The following is a 23,698-nucleotide window of genomic DNA, read 5'->3' on the forward strand; positions in this document are numbered from 1 at the left end:
GGATAACCACACTTGGTGTCCTTCAGTCAACGTCCTTGCTTCTGAATGCCATGTCCCCCCACACTGAGACGGAAACTCAGGGTTTGTTCTTCCTCCAGGGCCTGCCTTCCTTCCTATCACAATCCCATTAGGCCATCATTTAGCTCCCAGAATGTGTAAACCAGCAACATTCTGTGCTCAACTTTATGCTGCAGATAAGAGTCTAACATAAGTTGTATTTAATAGTTCTTATGCAGCTTCCGAAGCCACGCTCTCAAAAATAATTTCAAAGAAAGCAAACATCTGAGTTCTAAGAAGTTCAACTTCTTCTAAGGTTCTGGGAAGTTGGAATAAGGTTTGGCAGTGCTTGGTGCTATTTATGAATGTGCTGGTTGGACTATGCCAATCTCACCTACGTAATGGGATGGCAGACTCAGTTATGGCGCGACTACTACAACTATAAGTTATTGTGCTGAATAAGTTACCCTCAGGCCCCAGGAATGAACATATTTTCCCCTCTACCAGCACCACTCCATTTCTTCTATTCAAACTGCACTTACATTCACTATTAAAAAGTTCTACCTTCCTTATGCTAGGCCTAGGAGCAACTCCAAAATTAGATGCATTGTTTGCAAAAGCAAAAAAAAAAAAAAAAAAAGTTCCATAAAGCCACAGGTCCCCATCTATCTCAAACCCACAGCCTGAAATTGTTTGAACTAACTGCAGTAAATCTAGTTCATGGGGTTATAAACTAGCTCAAAGCGTTTTCTAGACACAATGGATTGAGAGAGTGTAAACTTGATGAAACTACAAGATATTCTATTATACCATACACAGAGACTTTCTCCCCCAAAGTCTTGCCGAATCACAGCCAGAAATATAAACTGTATAAATATCCTAATGGAAAATTTGGAATAAGACTAATGACTTAAATAGAGAAATCTGAAGTCTAGAAAAAAAACACATTTGCTTGATTTTTCTTTAATCAGAAAAAAATAACTTCACAAATATTTTCCAAAGGATTCCCATTTTGTCCTGAACACCATATTGCCACATACTAAGCAGAAGTCACGCTATTCACATCTTAGAATCTAATCAGTTAACACCCTATAATCAGTAAAATCAAGTCTACTGAAGCTCAGAATACCCAGTTTGGAATTTATTGATCATCAAATGTGAGTAAAACAGAAAAGACTGCAATTTTAAAGGTATTTATGCCACGTGAAATGTCACACAGGCAACAGAAAGCCCAAAAAACGACCAGTAGTTTTGCTCCAAAAATTAAAGGGCAAGGCAAAGTGGATCTTGTGACCATAGGAAAGTGCAAATAAGAGGACACCCTGTCTTCTCCGGGAAGTCACCACTTGTGAACTAAGTGTCTTCCCCACAATGCCACTGACACATGGCATTGGTAGTCACTCTTGCAACAGGTGAACACTTAACGAAGTTATTCTGATACTGCCCACATGATTTTATTTTTTAAAAAACTACCTAAGAGTATGTAAAGGAAAAACCACAATACCCCAGATTGCCTCAAAAAAAAAAAAAAAATACTACCTAATGGCAACATTGGGCTCTATCTCTCACTACTTAACACAGCCACTGCCTGTGTTAAAACCCACACTATGACCACTGGTTTTCACGAAGCCAGTGAATTTCACAGAAGCAGCAGTGTGTTGAAGAGAAAACTGAACCCTAACTAACAGGTCCAGCTTCAGAACTCTGCAGTGCTCGATCACTAAGCAATGTTTAGTGTGGGCCAAGTTAAAGATCTGTGCCCCATTTTCAGAGGTACAGGATCTTCACATAAGAAAAGAATTAACTTCTCTTCTTTCCCCTCAAGGCAGCCAGATAGACACCCAGACCACATTTTCTTAGATCAAGCCACAGGTGTTGGTTAAAACTTGCGTCACCAGTTTTGTTTCTCGTTTTTAAACAGTGAATATCAGGCCTGAGGTTACCACTGTGTCTCTTCGATATTCTAGGAAAGATGTCCAATTACTTTCAACTGAAAAGCAGACTATTCAAGCCAGGCCTTTTCTGGAAGGTACTAACAGTTCTGCAGAGATGCTAATTATTGATAATTGGACAGGATTTTTGATTCACGGACCAGATTTTTTACAAGTAAAAAAAAGGGGAGGCTATTACATTCTACCATGTTTACAGAAATCTAATGTATTTTTTTCCTGCCAAACCTCCTGTAAGAAGTGTCCCACTAAGTCCTGATAGGCCAAACTCCTGACAGCACAGAAAACAGCCTCTTTGCAGTGAAACAAATCCTGCCTAAATCAACCAAGTCTCTGGCACCCGCTCCTGAAGTAACGCTACTCCAAAACTTAACTTGCACCATTTATAGAGGACAAATGCTAGAGGGTGCGCCCCACTCCGCTGGATCATCAAGCCCAAAGGGACTCCTAGGGAAAAGACAGGAAGGGTCTGGAACACAGTTCCCTGGACTGCCAACCAGGTGGAAAACGACAAACTCTCAGCAGTCACAGATCTCCAGGAACTCTCAAAGCCCCCTAACTCAGGGAGCCTCCAGGGAAGGCTGCCTTCTGCCCTGGCCAGAGCCAAGTCGGGCCACCATGGTCCTGGGAGATGAGGAGGCGGCTACACACAAACTCTCACTAATAAATAATGTAAATGGAAGACTGCAGCCAAGAGTCACCTTCATTCATTACCCACTGGAAGGCCAAGGAGCTCAGACACCAAAGAGTTGGGTTACAGAAGGGGAAAAAGAAACACATACCCGCAGACCCCCAGACAGACCTCCTCACACTCTCCCCTCCAGATGTTTCCCTCTCCACCCACACACACGCACAAAGACCCTCACCTCCAGACTCTTCACTCACATTCTCTCACCTCCAGACTCCCACTCACTACCTCCCACATCGCCCTCATGCCCCACGGCTCATTCACCTCCAGATGCGTCTGACCCACGCTCGCTCACCTCCAGAACCCCCCGAGACACACTCTTTTCTCTTCCAGGCCCTCACCACCCACGCTCATTCCCCTCCAGACCCTCACGACCCCCGCTCGCTCCCCTCCGGACCCCCATGAGGCACACTCTTTCCTCCTTCAGACTTCTCACGCCCGCCCTCTCCCCTCCGGACCCCCGTGCGCGATCTCACCACTACGACCCAAGCTAACAGTTTTCCAGCCCATACAACTTCACACACACACAACTCAACCCATACCCCCTTCCTGGGTAAGCACCCCCGCCGCCCCGTCCCCAAGTGACAGCGCCCCGGGCTCAGGGAAAGGGTGGCACTCACAGGGTCCGCGTCCAGGCGGGCAGGTCTCCGGGCAGTGCCGCTAACCCGCGCCCGCCGCAGTCCAGCGAGTCCCCAGCGCAAGCGCAGGCGGCGGAGCAGGGCGATCGCGGGCCGGCCGCGGCCGTCGCCGGCTCCAGCCGAAGCAGCAGCAGCCACAGGAGAAGGCACGGCGAGCGGCGCGGGGCCCCGAGTGCTCCCCGGACCGGCCGCGCCATCTTGTCTGGAGCGCGCTGCGAACTCCCGGCGCGGGGGCTGCGAGGTCCCGGACGACCGCAGGCGCAGGCGGGCCCGCGGGGGCTCCGCTCGGCTCTAGGCTCCGCGCCGGGGCATGGCCACCGGCACAAGTTCTCTCCGCCGCAGCGGCTCCGGCGCTCAGCGGGTCCCCGGTGCCCCGGCCGCTCCGCAGCGCCAGGAGGGGGCCGCGAGCCCCGCGCCCATCCGGGCCGACCCGACCGTGCTCGCTGCGAACCCCACGGATCCGGGCAAGGGGTGCTCAGCGGGCGCTCTCCGTGCTCCCGCCGCGCTCCTGGCCTGCTCCTGAGCCCCAGAGGTCGCCAAGTGCAGCCGCCGCCGCTGCAGGGCAGGCGCTCAGCCTCGCAGCCCGAGCTCTGCGCCCGAAGGCATCCTCCTCTCGGCTCGGAGCGCCCCGCTGCAGACCCCGGGCTGGACGGCGCGGTCGCCCTGCACTGCTCCGAGGGCCCCGTGTGCCTTGCTGTCCCAGAGCCGCAGGCAGAGCGCGCGCGCGCAGTTCCGGGCTCCGCACAGCACCTCCGCGCAGCGAGAGCCCCGCCGACCTCGCGGCCGAACAATCAGCCGCTCGCCGCTCTTCTCCCCGCGGCCCAGCCTGGGCCGGTCCCCGAGGCCCCGCCCCCGGCTGCTCGCCCTCACACACCCCCTGGACTCCGCGCCCCGCGGCCTCCCGCCGGCCCACGTTGGATGATTTGCAACAGCGCCCCGCCACGCCCCACGCCTGCTGCTCATTGGCTGCCGGAGCCCACGGCGGCCAGCCTGGAGGGCCATTGGAGCGCTCGCTGTGATCCCGCCCCTCCCGCCTCGCGGCCGCCCCGCCCGACTCTCTTTTCCCACCCAAGGTGTGAAGGGCGGGGACTGGGAGGAGAGGGAGAGAAGTCCTCCGACTCTTAAAGGGGCCGTGCTGGAGAAGGAGGGTGCGGGCTGGGGAGAGGCGTAAAGATATGCTCCCTGGGTCTAGGGGAGGAGAGAACGTTGCTTAAGAGGGTAACGCCCCCGCTTTGGAGCTGTCTGACCCCAAGATTTCTTCGCTTCTCCTCAGGCTGCAAACAGGGGCGGGGATTTAGAGCAAATCTGCACTCATTTTCCAGGTGCCCTCTGGGACTAAAGACAGATTTAAAAACTTCACGAATTACCTACTGATTGGAGTATCTTTAGTTATTTCATTAGGGGTGGCCGCCTTCCTCTTGGCACAATCTGGACCTGCCTTCTGTTCCTGACTGTTCTTGAACTCTTAAATCCAACAATATGTCCTTGATTACCAAAGTGAATGTGTACTGCAGAAACCACGTCTCAAGGGTGCACACACTCCCACCCCCCAACCCCACCGCCCTAGGTAGTAGAACGGTACTTAAAATGCTCCAGCCTTCGATAAAGGAATTGCTTTGTATGGTTGTTTAAATCAGAGCCGTTTAAAGCCAGTTTTCAAGGAGACATAGAGTACTTTTAAGAGACAGGAGAAAAGTAAAAATAGTTACAAACTTCTAATTTTGGCTCTTACATGTCCGAACATGGTAGCCATGTGTTATGACAGTGCATCTAAACAGTAAGGGCTGCGCGCGGACACACACGCGCGCGCACACACACAGTGAAAAAAGGAAAAGACTAGCACAGCAATATATAGCTGCCCCTCTGGGCGTTTTTGGTTTGCCAGTGTCTCATGTCCCTTCCGAAGAGTATGCAAGTTTCTAACATAACTGCACACATTGTCAGGAAAATTAAGCAAGTCGAGACTGTTGAAAAACATTTGCTCCAGCAAATGAAACTGACTTGTATTTATGGAAACGGAGGAGAGATGTTCCTTAGGAAGAAAAAGCAAAAAAAAAATTTTAAGGTTTTTTTTTTTTTTCCATTTTTGACACCTTCTAAGGGATTTGGTTTAATTGAGATGTTAAACTTTACCTCAGCCATAAGCGCACCCCTTTTCTTTAACCAAACTTGGGGTTGGGACTTGGTAGTCAAGTGGTTGCTGGTTTCCTTTCTTCTTATTCCCTCCTCCCCCTTCTTCTGATTCATTATGCTATCAGATAATGGTGCCTCATTTCTCTCTCTCTCTCCCATGATCCCAGCAGTGATGCCCAAAGCAATGCTCAAATATGTGTATAAATCCATCCAAATATGATCCCCAAGAAAGATTATCAGAAAAATGCTGCACCTGACCCATTCTACCCAGGGCTTTAACCAGCTTTTGTATTTCATTTCTAATCCACATAAACATGCACCTTCCATCTGGACAAGAAGGAATATATCTCTTTGTTGTGATGCCTTTTGGTAAAATAATAATAAGCAGAGAAATGGAATTTAAAGGACCCCAAAATTATGAAGTCCTCTATGTTATGTGTCTTCTATTTTTCAAGACGGAAGAATACAAAACAGTAATTTAATGCAGAATACCCATGAACATTTCCTTAAATGAAACTGTCAGATCCTCCTTGCCCCACCTACTCCCCAAAATAAAACAGCATATGCCTCAAAAAGAAATTGAACTCTTTGAACTTCTTGGGCTGCTGACCTAAAATTGTCTTTCAGGTTTGTTCCATTATTGGTATGGTAAAATGGATATTTATTATCGGAAGTTTTCCAAATGCTTGTGGGTGTACCTGTTCGATGCTCTTTGGGGACACGAGAGTTCTGGAGGATAGGAATTGAGAATCTGCAAGGTAAGGTGTGCCCACACATCTAAAGCATCCCCTGTGGTCTGGTTACCACGCAGCCAGAGAGGAGGATTCCAAAACCAAAGAACACTTGGGGGGACTGGGCGCCTGAGCCTTGGCAATTCCTCTCGTCTACAGCAGAGCATGAAGTCATGTCTGCTCCCCGTACCATGTATGGAAGTTTGCCCATATACTAGCAACCTGCTTGTGATTGAAAGGAGAGTGTGCGCTTGAGAGCAGTGATGTCGAGCTCAGGGGAGAATTCATCTGTGCCCACAGCCTAAGATCAGGGAGACCTGAACACCCACAACGGCAAGTTCCTAAGGGAGTCTATGTCCATGCTTCTAAAAGAGCAAATCCTGGGGCCAGCCCGTGGTGTAGTGGTTAAGTTCGTGTGCTCCGCTGCAGCGGCCCAGGGTCCACAGGCCCAGATCCCAGGTGCAGACCAAGGCACCGCTTGTCAAGCCATGCTGTGACGGTGTCCCATATAAAGTAGAGGAAGATGGGCACAGATGTAAGCCCGGGGCCAATCTTCCTCAGCAAAAAAAAGAGGAGGATTGGCAACAAATGTTAGCTCAGGGCTAATCTTCCTCACAAAAAAAAAGAAAAAGAAAAAAAAAAGAGCAAGTCGTGGTCCATTCAGCACAGAGCAACAGTTGATTTGGGCACCCTGGGTCCTCATTTTCCTCCACTGCCATTTTCACAATTTTAAATAGTTACTTATTCCTCGAAGAGGTCATCCAGGGATTTTAGATTTTTCAGCTCGTTTTAATCTACCAGAGACCAAACTCCAGGGCCAGCATGGAATCAAATCCCCAACGATAATCACTACAGATCTCTTTCAAATACAGAAGCCCTAGCAGCTAATCATCCGAAACACTCTGAAAGAGAGGAACCCCGCATTTAAATAGCCTGAAATCACCAAGTGGGGAGAGAAGCAAATGACAAAATAACAAGAAAGCAGGTTGATCACAGAGATTTCTATTTTTACACAAATTCCAGGGGACTGAATTGGGGCAGTTTGTTACAGTTCTAGGTGGTGATAATTGGTGATTTTATAGAACACTGAGATCCAGAGGTGCTTTCTTACTGCGAGAAGAGATTTCACATTATGTTCAGTACATTAAAAGAGCACCAGGAGAGCCTTCAGAAGACCTGGAGCCTAGCCAGGCCTCATTAGCCAGGAAACCTTTGCCCAGTCATTTATTTTCTTTAAACTTCAGTTTTCTCAAATAGAAAACAAGGATAATGGTACTTCTGACCTGAATGCTAATACGGTTAAAGAAGGATCCATTTTGATATAGGACGCAAGGGGCTTTATAAACTGTTTAGGGCTACATATATCTAAGGCTTATTTTTAAGATGTTATTGAATTTTAACTCTGAAAAAATTGAGAGTCCATATACATACTATAGATGGAAAATCTTTTTTTTTTTTTTTGTGAGGAAGATCAGCCCTGAGCTAACATCCATGCTAATCCTCCTCTTTTTGCTGAGGAAGACCGGCTCTGAGCTGACATCTATTGCCAATCCTCCTCCTTTTTTTTCCCCCAAAGCCCCAGTAGATAGTTGTATGTCATAGTTGCACATCCTTCTAGTTGCTGTATGTGGGACTCGGCCTCAGCATGGCCGGAGAAGCGGTGCGTCGGTGCGCGCCCGGGATCTGAACCCGGGCCGCCAGCAGCGGAACGCACGCACTCAACCGCTAGGCCACCGGGCCGGCCCTAGATGGAAAATCTTAGTAGGTGCTTTCAACATAAAGGGTTTTTTCCAGGAATGCCACAAAGGGTTAATAATTACCTATAAAACCCCTGAAGACTGGCAGGGTGATGACAGCTCTGCTTTGAGCCTGTCTTGTATCTCTCTTCCAAGGAAAATAAAGCCGTGTACTCATTAACTCCTTCCTCACAATAATCTTGTCAAGGAGATGGATTGGTAGAGAAGGTAAGAGAGGAAGCTAATGAGTCCGGGGATGGAATATAAGAAGAGACAATTTTGATATTTCTCTGTCCCCCATTGCAACGTTTCCCTTTGGTGGAGGTGAGACGTGTGCTTCGTTGTGCAATCTCTGACTATCGGAATGCTGGTTAATGCCCAGACAGTGCCAAGCTGTAGCTGCAGCATTTCTGCAGCAAGAATGGCTGTTGCCTGCGGCTCAGCTGCAACCCTGCACAAGTCTCTGCCCTCTTCTACAGAGCAGCATCAAACAGGGGCCAAAAAGCATTCAAGTCTACCTTCTAACACAAACTAGGACCTGCACACTTGTCTTCACCTTGTGAATTTGCAATTTTAACTGGTTCACTGAAGGGATAAAAGAAAATTTTATGTAAGCTAAGAACATTTCAAAACTCTGAGATTCTGGAGTGATGGTCAGTGTACGAGGCAGCCTCTTGGCTGCAGTGATGAAGGGATGGGCTAATTGCATCATCACCAGAGATTGTACCTCTCGCCCCCAATCCACTGCCTTTCCAATTGTTACTTGGAGCAGCATGTGAAAGAGGAGGGGGCGGGAAATCAAAGTTTATGCCTTACTGCCAGCAATTCAGAAGCAACACTTCAGTGTGTATAAAGAACAGCACATTTATCATAACTTATAATAATAATCTTCATGAAGTCATATACCTTCTATTTTTCAAAGCAATGTCTCATCTTAGCAACAGCTATCATTTACTGAGCACTTATTACGTGTCTGTCACTTGGCTGAGTGCTTTGTATACTTTTCTCATTGAGGTAAAGTTGAGAAGAATGCTCAAGGCCACACAAGCTAATCAGTGACAAGGCCAAGATTCCAAGCCGGCTCTGTGGACACCAAAGATCCATTATGACATGTGAGCCTTATAAACTCTGAACATGACAGTTGTTATTGTCCCCACTTTATAGATGCGAAAGCTGAGGTTAAATGATTGTGTCAAGGTCACACAGGGTCAAGAATAAATAAAACCTTAAATCGAAGTTCCATCTCAACCATTGTCACACATGTGACATGTGGCACAATCAGCGTATGTCTTATGAGATGTGTCAAGACTCTTGTTTCTCAAGGATGTTGTGAGAATGGACATAATTTCTTTCCCTTTCCATACTTTCCATACAAAGCTAATAGCTTTCCAGAATTTCCTCTATGATTAATAAGCTAAAAATTTTAATGATAAAGATATTGGCCTTTTTTCCCACCATACACAGCAGCATTGTTATTATAATAATGGTTAATAATTCCTGAGCATTTATGTGCTAGGCATTATTTCATGTTATGACTTAATTCCACTGACATCACACAAGAATTCTGTGAGGTAGGCACTGTAAAGATCATCATTTTATAGATGAAGAAACTGAAACTCTGGTCAACTGACTTACCCAAGCCACATCCTAGTTAGAGGATGAGTCAGGAACCCAAAACCTGTGCCAAAAGTTAACCCACCACAACTGCAGTTATTGCCCCGGCACTCTCTTATCACTCTATTTGAGTTATCTTTTGTGTTTATCTCTCCTTCTAGACTGGCAACTCATTAAGTTCAGCGCCTGAGTCTTAGCCCTATCTTGATATTCCTGTTGTCAAGCACAGTTTCAGGCACATGGTGGGGACAGAGGCAACATTTGCTGCTGAGTCTGCCCACTCTGCAGGGAGGGAAAGCTATCAGGTATCCACCCCCCCCCCATCTTATACAAACTTTCTTTTCAAATCCATGCACCAGCAGCATGAATGTCACCTGACGCTTGTCAGAAATGTGAATCTCAGCCCCCACCCCAGACCCAGTGGATCAGACTCTGCCTTTTAACGAGGTCCCTGGGTGATTCATTTGCACAATTAAAGATTAAGAAGCACCAGGTTACCATATGAACTCCACATACACACCCCTGTGACTGTCTCCCCCATCACTACCAAGAGGACATCACTGCCATGCTCTTTGCCCTGTCTGTATTTTGATGCGCTCGTGTATGTGTGTGTGGGTGTGTGTTTACATTTTCCATATTTCACAAGCCCTTAATAAAATAATTTCAAAAACATAGGCAAGCATGTGGTGGACATTATTGCCCCCTAACTGAAGAGCATTCAAAAGATCTGCTGCCCATAAGATTCTGGTAAAATCCTCTCGTGCCATTCACTGATCTTTTTCTTTGAGATGCCTTCAGACTAATAAGAAGCATTTGAGAATTTTACGGCCTGTTATATTTGTTTCCAAAAGAACAGTTGGGTTTTTGACACATTTTAGATTTATTGTGAACATATAGACAGATACATATTATCTGCTTTTCACTGTCATTCTTATCCATGAGCTACATTCTTTAGATAATCATTTAAATATTTTTATTTCCCTGGGGGAGTTCTGATACTCTTCTCGGATGTAGATGCTATAAATCAGTCTTTGTTTTGTCACCAGACACCTCCAGCCCCACCAAAAAACACTACCCTTTCTTATCTTAGATTGGTGTAGATTAATCGCCTGAAAAGATGGCCACCAATAATTTCTCCCATCAAGAGGTGTCCCCTAGGTCCCCTCCCTTCTTCATGTTTTTTTTTGTGTGTGTGTCTGTGAGGAAGATTAGCCCTGAGCTGACATCCATGCCAATCCTCCTCTTTTTGCTGAGGAAGACTGGCCCTGGGCTAACATCCATGCCCATCTTCCTCTACTTTATATGTGACGCCGCCACAGCACGGCTTGCCAAGCGGTGCGTCGGTGCGCGCCCGGGATCTGAACCTCTGACCTGCAGGCTGCGGCAGCTGAGTGCGCGCACTTAACCGCTGCGCCACCTGACCGGCCCCATGTCCCCTCCCTTCTTGAATCTGGGATGGCCTTGTCACTTGCTTTGACCAAAAGAATGCGGTGGAAGGGACCCCGTGCCAATTCTGAGCCTGGCAACTTTGACTTTCATCTTCTTCCTACCTGAGTGGCCATGTAAAGAAGTCCAGGCTCTCTCCTAGAAACAAAGGCCCTGGAGAATAAGAGACCATGAAGAGAGAGAGAGGCCTCATGAAAGAAAACTGGGCAGCTTAGCCAACAGCCAGTACCGCAACCCCAGAAACGAGAGTGAAGCCACCAGTACTGCAACCCCAGAAACGAGAGTGAAGCCATGTTGGACCTTTTAGCCCAGGGAGCCACCAGCTAAACACAACTGCCTGAATGAACCTCGCCAACACCATGCGAGCAGAGATAAGCCGTCCCCACTGACCTTGCCCAAATGCCTGACTCAAAATAAAAACAGACCTTATTTTAAGCTACTAAATTTGGGGGTGATTTGTTATGCAGTCATAGATAACTGAGACAACAAATGTGGTTAAGTGGACATGCAATAAAACGTGAGTAGAGTTGGGGGGGGAATAAAGTCTAATCAAATAAACCTGTCATTAGAAATGTCAAAAAAAATTAGTGTTATCAGTTGACCTTCCTGACATGTTTGTCATGGCCCTTGATTCAATGCAACATGCCAACTGGCTGATGCGGTTGAACAAAACTTCTTGGGTAATAAATATTCTGGTTCTTTGCAGGCCACAAAACAAGCTCCCTTCCTCCTCTCGTGGAAATAGGTATGAGAGAAATGCAGAGCATCTGCTTATTTAAAAAAAGTAGGTTCACCCATGTAGCTGCAGCAAGATAAAATAACTGATGGAAAGGATGTAATAATTGAAGTCCTATTATATTCTTCCTGAAAATATCAGATAAGGCTTAAAGTGTTTACCCTACTTTTCATAAGAGACAAATAGGTGAATCTCAAAAAATAGAATCCCGGCCATAAAATTGACATTGAGATATGGAGTTGGAGAGTGTGTGTCTGGTAGGGGGTGAGGGTGGTGGGATTGTATGTCTTGTGCACAGACTAGCTCACCTGCCCAGCAGCTGTTTGCCCACCTTTAAGGTCTGCAAGGCTTAGCTTACTGCTTCCTTATGCATCATCTTGTACACTTCTCCAGCTCTCATTTGTTAAGAGCCTTCGCGGTGCATGACGTGAGGGAGGGGCAGGGCAGTGCAGAGTGCAAAGCCAAAGTAGCTGAGTCCCTGCCATCAGATTGTTTACAATCTTATGGTTCTGTTGACTGCTAGATCCCAGCGTCTAGAAGAGTGCCTGACAAATGGCAAGTGTTCAATAAATAGTGCTGGATGAATAAATGATTGAATGAATGAATGGTTTTCTGTACCTGAACCTCATGTTTCTGTAAAAACCATAGGCAGGTCACAGGAAGCATCATAGAATCACAGACTATGAGAAGACAAATGGAGTGTGGTGATCATCTAGCACAGTGGATCAGGTCCCACTCCAAACCTGCTGGATCAGAAACTCTGGGATGGGGCCCAGCATTTCATGTTTTCACAACAGGAGATTTGCATGCATGATGAAGTTTGAGAACCACTCATCTAGTCTAAACTTCTCATTTTACAGATCCAGAGAAGGGATAAGATGGCCTCAAAGTCACACAGCTAGTTAGTAGCTGGAAGTACTACTAGGGTGACCAACCATCTAGATTTGCCCCAAACTGAGGGGTTTCCCAGGTCACACAACTTCCAGAGCTATCACAGGGAAAGTTCTGGGCAAATTGGGATAAGTTGGTCACTCTGATTAGAACCCTAGTTCCAAATTCGCACCTCGAACCCTTTGCCTGCTTACAGCTAATCTGTGTGAGCACCAGTTACGTGCCAGGGAATAACTCGAGTGCTTAAATGAATTAACTCATTTAATCCTCTCAACAGCACTAGGAAGTAGGAACTATTGTCATCTTCATTTTATAAAATAGAACACTGAGGAATGGAAAGGATAAGGAATTTTCCTAAGGTCACACAGCCAGGAAATTAGACTCTAGAACTCAAGCTCTTAACCATCCCTCTCATATACTTTCTTTTCATTAGACTGGATTCCCAGCTCCTCTTCTACTCTTTCTTTTTAAAAAATCTCATCCCTTTATCTTCACAACACTTTTCACACTTTGCAATTATTTTCACAATTTATCAGCTTGTTTTGCGCCTGGCTCTCTTTAATAATAGAAATGGAGCCTGAGGGCAGGGACAGCCACCCTACCTCACACAGCACCTGGTGTGGAGGGGGGCTCAGGACAGATATGTTGAGGCCATGTCATGGGTGTGAAAGTAGTAGGTTGATTGAATGACTAACTGAATGAGGTGGGCTTCCAAAAGAAAGAGAATCTAATATTAACCAAATACCTACTATGATTCAGCCACCATCCAGGTAAAAAGGTGAGCCAAACTTGGCTTTCAGGTGGGATTTATTTTGCCCGCTGTGTTTATTTTAAAAATTTGAATTTGACCCATGTTTAGGAGGTAGGCATTTGTTGACTGTCTTAATTCATAGTTCCTACCTGCCTACCCTGGTAGGCACGTGAGTTTGCGACTATGATCCCAGGCTTTTTCTAACATGAATTCGTTCATTCTTTACAACAAGCCTGTGCAGTAGGCATTCCCATCTACACTTTATAAATAAGAAAACTGAGGCATGGAAAGTATAGGTACCCTGGCCAAGGTTGCAAGCTCATAAGTTGGGGAATAAGACTCAACTCAAAGCTGACCCTTCTGTCTCCCTCCACCCCACCACCTCACCACTCCCTTAGCCACTAGGTTTCTTTAGGCATCATGAGAAGGCCATCTCATCTCAGATGAAGTATCTGTTTTACAAGAGTGAGGCTTCTACAAAGAGGAGTCTCCCCCTACATTCAATAGAATCAATCACAATGCTTTCCAGGGTCTCCTAGACGGTTCTTTCCCATGACTCAGACTCCCCGCCCCCCGAGGAGAACATGCTGTTCTGGGAGCTATGTGGAAGGAATAGTCAACGGTGTGAAGCCTTTTGGAAGGTCAAGGTGAGAACTAAGAACTGACCCTTGGATTTAGCAACATAGATTTCATTTGTGACCTTGACAAGAGCACTTTTGGTGAAGTAAAATAACAAAAGCATGATTAGAGTGTTAAAGAGAGAACTGAAGATAATAATTGGGCACAATGAGAATAGACAGCATTTTGAGGAGTTGTGCTATAAAGGGGAACTGAGAAATGGGGTGGTCACTGGAGAGAGAAATGGAGTCAAAAGAGTCTGTTTTGTTTTGTCTTATTTTGAGATGGGAAAAATAACATGATATTTGTAATGATGGAAATATTCTTGTAGAAAATGAGAAAAACCAATAATGTACTAAGGGAAGGGAAGAAATGTGGAAACAAAATATTGTTGAATAGGTAAGAGGGGATGGAGTCTATTGGCTAAGTGGTGAGGTTGGTCTTAGCTAGAACCACAGAAGCTTAAACAAGCTGGAAGGCAGATTATAGGGCATAGAAGCACGTAGCTATGGTGGTGGGAGTCTGTGGATGTTCTCTTCTCATGGTTTCTTTTTCTTAGTGAAATAGGAGGCAAGATCATTGAGAGAAAGAATAAGGGTGGAGGTGTCGGTGGTTTAAGGAGCCATGACAAGGTATGAAATAATCATCTATGAGAGTGGGAGCGAGGGAGATCCAGTAGGATTACCAGGAGCATAAATGTCCACTCGAGGCTAGACGGCGTGAACGAAAGTGAGAGCAATCAGCACGGCTGTGTGTTTCTCTTCAGTCAAACTCTTCTGCTCAGGTGCAGGTATGGTCAAGTACTGGACATAACAAGGACTGAGCTTTTGCCAGAAGGGCATTATGAAGCAATGAAGGGGTAAGGGTGCTTGAGGAGATATGCTAGGGAGTAATTATAACAAAAGGCCATGGAGTTTAAGGTAGGCAGCAAGGGACATGAAGACAGGAAGGAATGGGGGACAGTGACAAGGTAATGGGATCAACAGAATAGATTTCAGTGGAGTTGGAGAGTCATTGATGTCAGAAAGTTACAGGAAGTGAGCCGAGAGAATAAAGATGTGGTTGTAGAAAGGGAGGCTTGATCAGGGAGAGGCTGCTCCAGTTGGCAAAGACATGAGAGGTCAGGTATGACATGAGAGTGAGCAGCTGAGAGGGAGTGGATGCGGGTGGTCTGGCACTCAATAAATAGTTGAATGTTGAATGAAAGCAAAATCACTGGAGATGATCTGATCCAAGATCTGAGAGGCCAGGAGAGCAGAAAGATCATTTGTATGGTCATGAAAATTACCAACAATTATGAGTGACTGAGCCAGGAGCTAAAATATTCAGGGACCAGTAGATGACTGCCACAAGGATGGGGGCATGGATGGCAGAATCTAAAATCGTGAGATTCAGAGCTGTAGGCATTTGGGGAAGAAAGGAAGGCTAATAGTCTGGAAGTGGCCATGAGGATCAAGAAAAACATCTACTCCACCTCTTGGCCCAGAAATATAAGAGATGTGAGAGAAAAAAACAAAACGAACAGGCACCAGCCATTAACTTTCCCTGGAATTAAGATAAACAGATATTTGGCTAGACAGTCATCAATTTCAGGGGTCAACAAACTCTCAGTAAAGGACCAGATAGTAAATATTTTCATCTTTGTGGGTCATAGCGTTTTCATGGCAACTACTCTACTCTGCCATTGTAGCTCAAAAGTAGCCATAGACAATATGTAAATGAATATGTAACCTCATTCCAATAAAACTTTATTTACAGAAACGGGCTGCAGGCCAGATTAGGTCTACAGGTAGAAATCTGCTAACCCCTGGTCAATACTGCTGAAAAAAGCCCCACTAGGAGAAGGTCTAATAAACAAAAGTAGGACACGTTTATCTGAGGACTAAGGATTTAAAAAAAATTAAAATTTAGGATCCTGATTGCAAGTACAGTAGTCATGTATAGTTGTGCAGGTTGTACATTGCACAACCCCAGGGGGCACTATTCACATAGACTACAATGTCAATGACTACCCTAGAAGCTGTGCAGGGCATAATCTGGTTGGCCATATGTGTCAGTCCTAGATGCAAGAACAGTAACTGCAAGGATTTTGCTATCCATTTTACTATAATGAAGTAGTTGAGAGGCTATCCCTGCTATTTCTAGAAAAACAATAACTACTTTTATTGAGCCTCTGCTATGCATCATGCACAATACTTGGGGATATATAAATATTACCTTATAGAATTCTCCTAGTGACCCTGTAAGGTATATATATTTTCCTCATTTTACTTTGAGATTCAGAAAAGCTAAGCAATTTACCTAAAGTACCCGGCTAGTAAATATCTAAACCAAGGTTTACCTGACTTCCAAGTCTGTATTCCTCCTATTCCCCTCTCCTTTCATACTGGCTACAAGGTTCCTTAATGATGACCTAGTAAAACATGTATTAAGAAAATTTCTTCTGGAGACCTAATTAAAAATAATTACACACCTTAAAAGACACTAAAAATATGGCAGGCATTCCAACAAGGAAGACAGTTCCTATTATATCAATGTCTTTATGGATTTGGATTCTGTTCAGAAAAGCTCGGGCTCAAAAGGTAATTGCTGGCAGCATGCAAAATCCATCAACCCATAATTAACATATGACAATTATTCTAATTGCCTCAAACAACATTTCTATGTTTTTAATTGTAGAGCAATTTGCCAATCGCATCACTAATTGGCAATTCATATTTTAAACATGTAAAAGACAGTGAGTCTTTATTTCCTCTGAGGCAACTGAATGCGTTAATTCAATTTTTAAAATACATTTTCTTCTTTTCTCTGACCACAGGACCCACTTCAGATGGTTCTGATTGCAGTTTCTTCTGGCCAAAGTGTATTTTCTCTGGGTAACTTAATCTTGTTTTAGCACTTTTATACATTTTCCTAACAATTCACTTAGACCAGATCCTCATTTTTCTCTAGACACCCTGAGCAGGGCTCCTGTTGACTTCAAAGGGAAAATAGTGGGTGCAGGGAAAACCAGGAATCTGGTTCCTGGTTCAAAAATCCTCCACACACTATAAAAACTCATTGGTGTCTTCCTGTGTGTTAAGGGCCAATTAATATACGTGAGTGAAGCCTTTGTACAAAACCACCCTGGCAACTCGTGAACTTGCTGGAAAGCCCAGCAGCTAATGCAAAACAAAGTTTAGTGGACCTGGTTCCCACACAGACCCCCCATTTGCTCATAGGGAGGGAGTGAGGAGAATAAGAATTTGCCTCAAAAGGCAGAAAGGCAATAAAGACAGCCATTGACTCCTTCATTCTCTTTCTCTCTCCATTCCTTCAACACGTCTTTATAGCCCAACGTAGGCCAAACACTGGGCTAAGTATCAAAGATGAAAAAAGAATTCATCACTCAAACATAACCCCCCACCCCAACTTCAAGGGTCACTTTCCTCGGGCATGTTTGGGAAAGAGACCGTATGCCTTAACTCTGCAGTGAGGCAGCCTGACACAGCTCCTCTATGTTGCAGAATTTTCCCTCTGGGGCGCTGACTGTCACCTGGAGCTCCCGGGCTCAGGTGGATGCTGCTTCTCTGCGTGGGCATTTGTGACAGGGAGCTGGAGGGGTAAGATGCCTTGACCTTGTCCTTCTTTCCCCCACCAGAACCGTGACCACCACCACCGCCACCTCATCAAGTTCTACTAGGCTATGAGAATTTAGTGATGGCCTGGTGGTAACCGATAGAAATTGGAAGACAAAACTTTTAATAATGTCAAGCTCTTCATAACTGTTTACATGACTGCTCCCTAGGGGGAAGCACACAAACTTAACACCTTGACTTTAAAAGGGGGTTTTTAGTTCGCTGTTGTTTCTCAGACTTCTGGGCACCCTCTTCCTAAGACCATTTCTTTCTCCAAACACACCCCTTTGGTCTTGCCCTTGCACAGTGGGAGTTCAACTCTGACTGCATATTCCCTGAGGGCCTCTGCTTGGACCAATTTAATCCGAACCCCTGGACATGGAGCCTGGGCATCAGTATATAATTTTTGTCACCCCCAGGTGATTTTAATGTACAGCTGAGGTTGAGAACCACTGCCCTAAGATAGATCCTATCCCTTTACCGGGCCACAGGGCAGGGTGGGAGTGGGGGTGCAGGTCCCAAAGCTTGAAATTTTCAGTCTAGACCAGAGTTTGCAAACTGGAGGCCCACCCACAGGCTGGATCCGGCTAGCAGATGTGTTTTGTTTGGCCTGTATGGGGTTTAAAAAAAAATTGAATTACTTGCCAACGTTTATTAATGGGAATATATTGCATAAAAATCTAGATATCTGGTTTCTTTGGAAAATAGGAATATCTAGCCGTTCTCAGTCTGCATGCCTGTGTGACAACAACTGGCTAAAGAGGAGGAACAGCTAGCCCTTTAGGTGTAGCATGTGCTCTCTCGTTTACCACAGTCCTTGCCACTCTCTATTGCCTCACACCAGTCTCGCCTCACTCATTTACCTTCCTGGCCCCTGTGGTTCTGACTAATGGAAGAGGGGAGAAGGAAGAAGGCCTGTCTCGCTTTGTAATATCTTCCCTAGGAGGTGCAATACAAGGACTCTAGCTGTCATCCACAGGATAAAGGTTGTGATAAACACACCGATATTCCTGACTTCACAGAGAAGTAAGGAAGAGAATTCTTTTTCTATACTGTCTACAATGGGAAAGTACTTAATATTATTCTCACAGGGTGGGGTTGATTTGAGGCCCACCCCATCGTCATCTTACCTCCACATCCATTTCTTTGCTAATTTCAGATTTGGGCTTGCAAAGGAAGCCCACCCACGGGCTTTCTGCCTATTCAGTGATACTAGTTACTGTTTATCAGTGCCTTAGGCCAGGTCAGGCTCCCAGGCCAGATGGCCCCACACCTGTCTTCCTGGGGCAGTATTTCTCAACATGCGGGTCACACACCTTGTAGCAGATTCCCGTGCCCCACCCTGGCATTACTGAATCCATATCTCTGGGGGTGGGGCCAGATATTCACATTTGCTAAGTGACATTTTTGCTCAATAATAATAATAGCAACAGCTAATCGCAGCACTTACTTCACGCTTTATGTGTATGATCTCATTTAATCTTCCCACAAATCCTTGAGTTGGGTAGTAGAGGCCCCACTTTACAAACGCGGAAACTGCTGCAGAGAGAAGTTAAGTAGCTTGCTCAAGGTCACACAGTCAGTAAGTAGCAGAGCTGGGATTCTGGTCATCTGTTCTAGTTGGTAAACCACTGCTCTGAGCAAAAAGGAGGCAGGAGGAAGACTCATGAGTTCCCAGGCCCAGCCGGTCAAGGAAAAGCAGGTAGCATTTTGTCCATTACAGTGATAAAACATTGGCCTTGCTTTCAGGACCTTGAAACTCTTTGGGGTAGAGACTAGGCAAAAGCATATTGTCCATAACATACGATTATGATATGATTATGCATATGATTAAATGACAAAAATATCCTGTGTCCATAGGATCTGGTGTCTGCTTGTCTCTCAGATGTCTTCTTTCCCCCTTTGTTCCAGCCTTCCTTCTGTCCTCCTGGTCTTTGTACTGGGCCTTAGCATGTGTTGTTCCCTCTGTCTCAGTGCTCTTCCTTTAGATCAAGGGTCAGCACACTTTCTCCTTAACAGGCTAGGTAGGAAATATTTTAGGCTTTGGGGGCCATAAGATCTCTGTTGCAACTACTCAACTCTCTCATCGTAGCATGAAAGTGGCCACAGACAGTACGTAAGTGAATGGGCATGGCTTTGTTACAATAAACTTTCATGGACCTTGATATTTGAATTTAAAACTATTTTTAATAAGTGTCGCAAAATATTTTCTACTTTAGATTTTTTTTCAATCATTTAAAAATGTAAAACCCATTCTTAGCTGGCAGGCCACACAAAAACTGGTGTCAGGGGGATTTGGCGATGGGCCTCGTTTGCCAACCTCTGTCTTAGATCTTCTCATGGGGAGCTCTTTCTTTTGCCTAAGGCTTGGCTCAGCTCAGCTCCTTGCTTCTCCCAGAGGCCTTTCTGACTCCTCTAGCTAAAGTTGCCCCCTCCCTTCTCCTGCTCATCTCTTTCCCATCACCTTTTAAAATTACTCAATAATGCTTATTTTAAGATTTTCTTGTTTGTACATTAATTTATTTATGTCTTGTGGGTCTTCCTCAGCTCAAATACAAGTTCCGTGAGAGCAGGGAGCTCGTCTGTGTTGTTTTTTGCTGTTCTTCAGTGCCCAAACAGTAGATGGCATGTTGTAGGGGAGCACTTGGATAAATAATCAGGCACAGCTTTCCAGCGGCACAACTCACATTTCCTTAGATGGATCTTTTGCAAACCTTTCATCATGCTAAGCTCAGGGGCTACAGAGATAAAATATTACCCAGCCACTGCCCACAGGAGTTCTAAGTCATAGGAAACAAAAAAAAAACAATAACAACCTAATTTCTCTTATCTAGAATAGAATAAAGTTTCCTAAATACAAAGGACTTGAATGGGGTATGAATTAGGATGGCTACAACGGAATAACGCACATAATTCTCAGAGTTAGGCATACTTATTCAGAGAGGAAAATTTTCATCTTGGGCTAAACTAAGGGTGTCTACATTTCCTTATGAAAAGCTTAGACCATCAAGGCTCATTATTTTCTCTTATGTGAATAAATAAGACGCGAAAGCAGCTCTTAAAGGCTGTGCCTCGTCAGGGTGTGAAGAAAACTGACTCCTGACAAACTGGCACTAGCATCTACATGACAGAACAATCTCAGGCTGTTAAAACTTTTGTGAGCGGTGGCCGCTGGGCCCTGCGATCACAGGAGAAGCTTCTCCTAAGGCCCTCAGGGTCAGCCAAGCGGCACGGGTGAAGCAAACACTGTGACATTCATCTACTTGATGGAAGTTTTCCTTAAGCCACGTTGAAGAAAGCAGCAATCTTTCATCCCCACTGGGGACCTATGCGGAGGGCTTTTGCCCCCCAAGTTGCAGACGGAAGGTTGAATGAGAGCGGATCTCAGCATTTCAGGGTGTGCAGCCCTGAGAAGACTGCACACAGCTGATTCCCTGAATGGTCGCCAGGTCCCATGGGCTATTAGTCCCATGTGGACTTCACCACACCGAATTCTCAGGCTGAAGGGAGTTTTGAAAAAAAAAAAAAAAGTTAGCCACGGTTCTACCCTAGTGACGTGAAGCATGAGGCAGAGTGATGGATGCTGTGTCCTGTGTGAGTCTATTTCAGACAACGAAATCCCAAAGGGTCCTTGGGCACTAGGGCAAAAGCAGCATGTCTAAATGCAGGATTCCAAAGTTAAGATCTGCTGTCTCTCTGACAGAGAGCCCTGCTTTCTTCAAAGCGTTAACTATGTTTCATTCATCACATTCATTATAAGTCATTAAAATGATTCAAGGATCACTTTTTTGTTCCTCAGCTCCTGGAGCTTTAATTAAGCTTCTGTTGAGCACTTACTACAGACAAAGCAAAAGGCTGGTGGACGAAGGGAGTGGGAGGGAGTGGAAGACAAAGACAAGACAGGTGGGTCTCACCATGTTGGAGTTTCCAGTTGGCAAAAGGATGTATTTGTTGGACAACATATTTACATATTTACAAACTTGGAATTGGGGATTTTAAATTTTGAATTCCATCCTCACTGGAAAAGAATCAAGTAAGCTACTCTTACTGGCTACCAATGGCTCTTACTTACTGAGTCCATGATTTGTCTTTATCTCATTTAATTCCCATAGGCAACCACTGAAGTAGGTTGTCTTTTTGCCCCAATTTATAGACGAGGCAACCGAGGATCAGAGATGTTAAAGAAATGCTAGGTCATAGAGCTGGCAAATGGCTAAACTGGGGATGTAACTGGGTTCTGTCTGAAGTCCATATGCCGGACCACTAAGCCTCTTCTGATAGTGCCCTCCTGGGTTGGCCTACCCCCTAGGTAAGGATGAAGGTCTTTACTCACTGTGACTAGAAGGGCCTTCCTTGAAGCATCTTCTTCCCTAACTCTACCCTTCAGTCTTCTGAGAGCTGTGATTTTACCATTAGGGAGTCATTCCTTTGGGGGATATCTAGATCTCTTGGTAAATTGGGAATGCCCTCTCAGAGGAATAATGCATTTCACCTTTATCCTTTATCAACTGCTCATTGTCATATTGATAAAGGGAAGCCTGGAAAGGATGGTCCAGGAGGTAGGCCTAGTTTAAAGAGTGGGCCTCAGAGGACTCCCTCTTGAAGCTTACAGTTTTGGGTTCCTGGTACATCTGGCTGTAAGATAGGGGAGGGGAGTGTGAACTCCCTTCCCTACAAATGAGCTTCAGGCCACCACCAATACGCATTCTCCTCTTCTTCCTGGGCACCCCGCTGTGCTACATTTCCCTGCCTCCCTTAGAATAGGTGTAGTCTCACTGAGTTCAGGCCAGTGAACTGTGAGTAGAAGTGAAATGAGCCTAAGATGGAGAGGTCTGGGTGCCTAAGTAAGTTACTGCCAGGACACTTGCTCCCATCTCCCCATTGAACTATGACATGAGCAAGGAATAAATTTAGTGTATTAAACCACTGAACTCTGGGGACCGTTAGTTACAGCAGATAGCTTACACTACTACATGCCCTTGCTTTCCCTACTGTTTTGCCTCCTCAACCTGCCAAACCTTTGCTACTGTCCTCACAAGTCATATGGAAATAAATGGCTATTTATTTAGAGTTGGCTATAATAAGGTGGACTGGGTTGGATAATGTCCCCCCCAAATTTATGTCCTTCCCAGAACCTCAGAATATGATCTTATTTGGAAACAGGGTCATTGCAGATGTAATTAAGTTAAGATGAGGTCATACTGGAGTCGGGTGGGCCCTTAATCCAATATGTCTGGTGTCTTTATAAGAAGAGGGGAAGAGACACAGACAGAGGCACACAGGGAGAACACCATCTGATGATGGGGACACAGATGGGAGTGATGTACATACAAGCCAAGGAGCGCCAAGGATTACAGCAACATCAGCTAAGAGAAGGTGTGGAACAGATTCTCCCTTGGAGCTTTCAGAGGGAGCAGGCCCTGCCAACACCTCGATTTCAGACTTCTAGTCTCCAGAACTGTGAGAGAATAAATGTCTGTTGTTTTAAGCCACCACGCTTGTGGTAATTTGTTGTGGCAGCCCAATGAAACTAATCCACAAGGGAGTCAGCCACCATCACTTGCATTTGGCAAAGACTCAAAGGTTGTCAGGGGAGTGGGAAGCTTTATAGTGAGAAAAAGGGAAGGCTTCCGCTATGTTCTGATTGGAGGCTATTGGCATAGGGAAGCTGGGGGCTGGTTAACTAGAAGCAGGGCAGTTTGTGTGGTTTGAAAACGCATTTGGCTTTCTCTGGTTAGTCCTGAGCTGGGAGTGGGGTCCTAAAATAGAGACGTTGCCAGTCATTGACTGAGTCTTGACTGTTCTGGGCTGCTGACTGCAGAGGCTGTGGTTTGGCTTTGTAGGGTGGTTGCTGCAGAAGTTGTGGGTCAGAATTCTATTAACATGTATGGTCTTGCCATTGGCCACTTGTGTATTCAGTCTCTCATTTGAAACCCTTTCAGGCCAGCATCCTTTAAGAAGACATCACTGATCCCTACCCGTGCCCCCAGTGCATCTCCACCGATGTCCCTTATCCCTCTTTTCTCTTCCGAATCTTTCATCATTTTATGACTTTCTCTTTCTCCTTTCTCTCCTCCTCTTCCTCCTTTCTCTCCTTCCTCCTCCTTCTTCTTTTCCTTCACGCCTTTATTTTTTCTTTATTCCTGGAATGTA

The 23,698-nt window shown here is 45.5% G+C and overlaps 1 protein-coding gene across 3 annotated transcripts in view; it reads right to left on the reverse strand.

Annotated features, from left to right (window-relative positions):
- Positions 1-4,040, reverse strand: part of LRIG1 (leucine rich repeats and immunoglobulin like domains 1) — a 114,394-nt gene extending 110,354 nt beyond the window's left edge. Inside the window, exon 1 of one of the 3 annotated variants that reach the window (XM_058562597.1) lies at positions 3,255-4,040. In XM_058562597.1, the coding sequence (XP_058418580.1) occupies positions 3,255-3,469 (215 nt within the window). In that variant the 5' untranslated portion in view covers positions 3,470-4,040. The remainder of the gene's footprint in view (positions 1-3,254) is intronic. The other 2 variants (XM_058562588.1, XM_058562606.1) reach the window with 2 other exon arrangements.
- Positions 4,041-23,698: the final 19,658 nt, after the last annotated feature.

Source organism: Diceros bicornis, chromosome 2 (genome assembly GCF_020826845.1).
Source record: "Diceros bicornis minor isolate mBicDic1 chromosome 2, mDicBic1.mat.cur, whole genome shotgun sequence".
In the NCBI taxonomy this organism is placed as follows: Eukaryota; Metazoa; Chordata; class Mammalia; order Perissodactyla; family Rhinocerotidae; genus Diceros; species Diceros bicornis.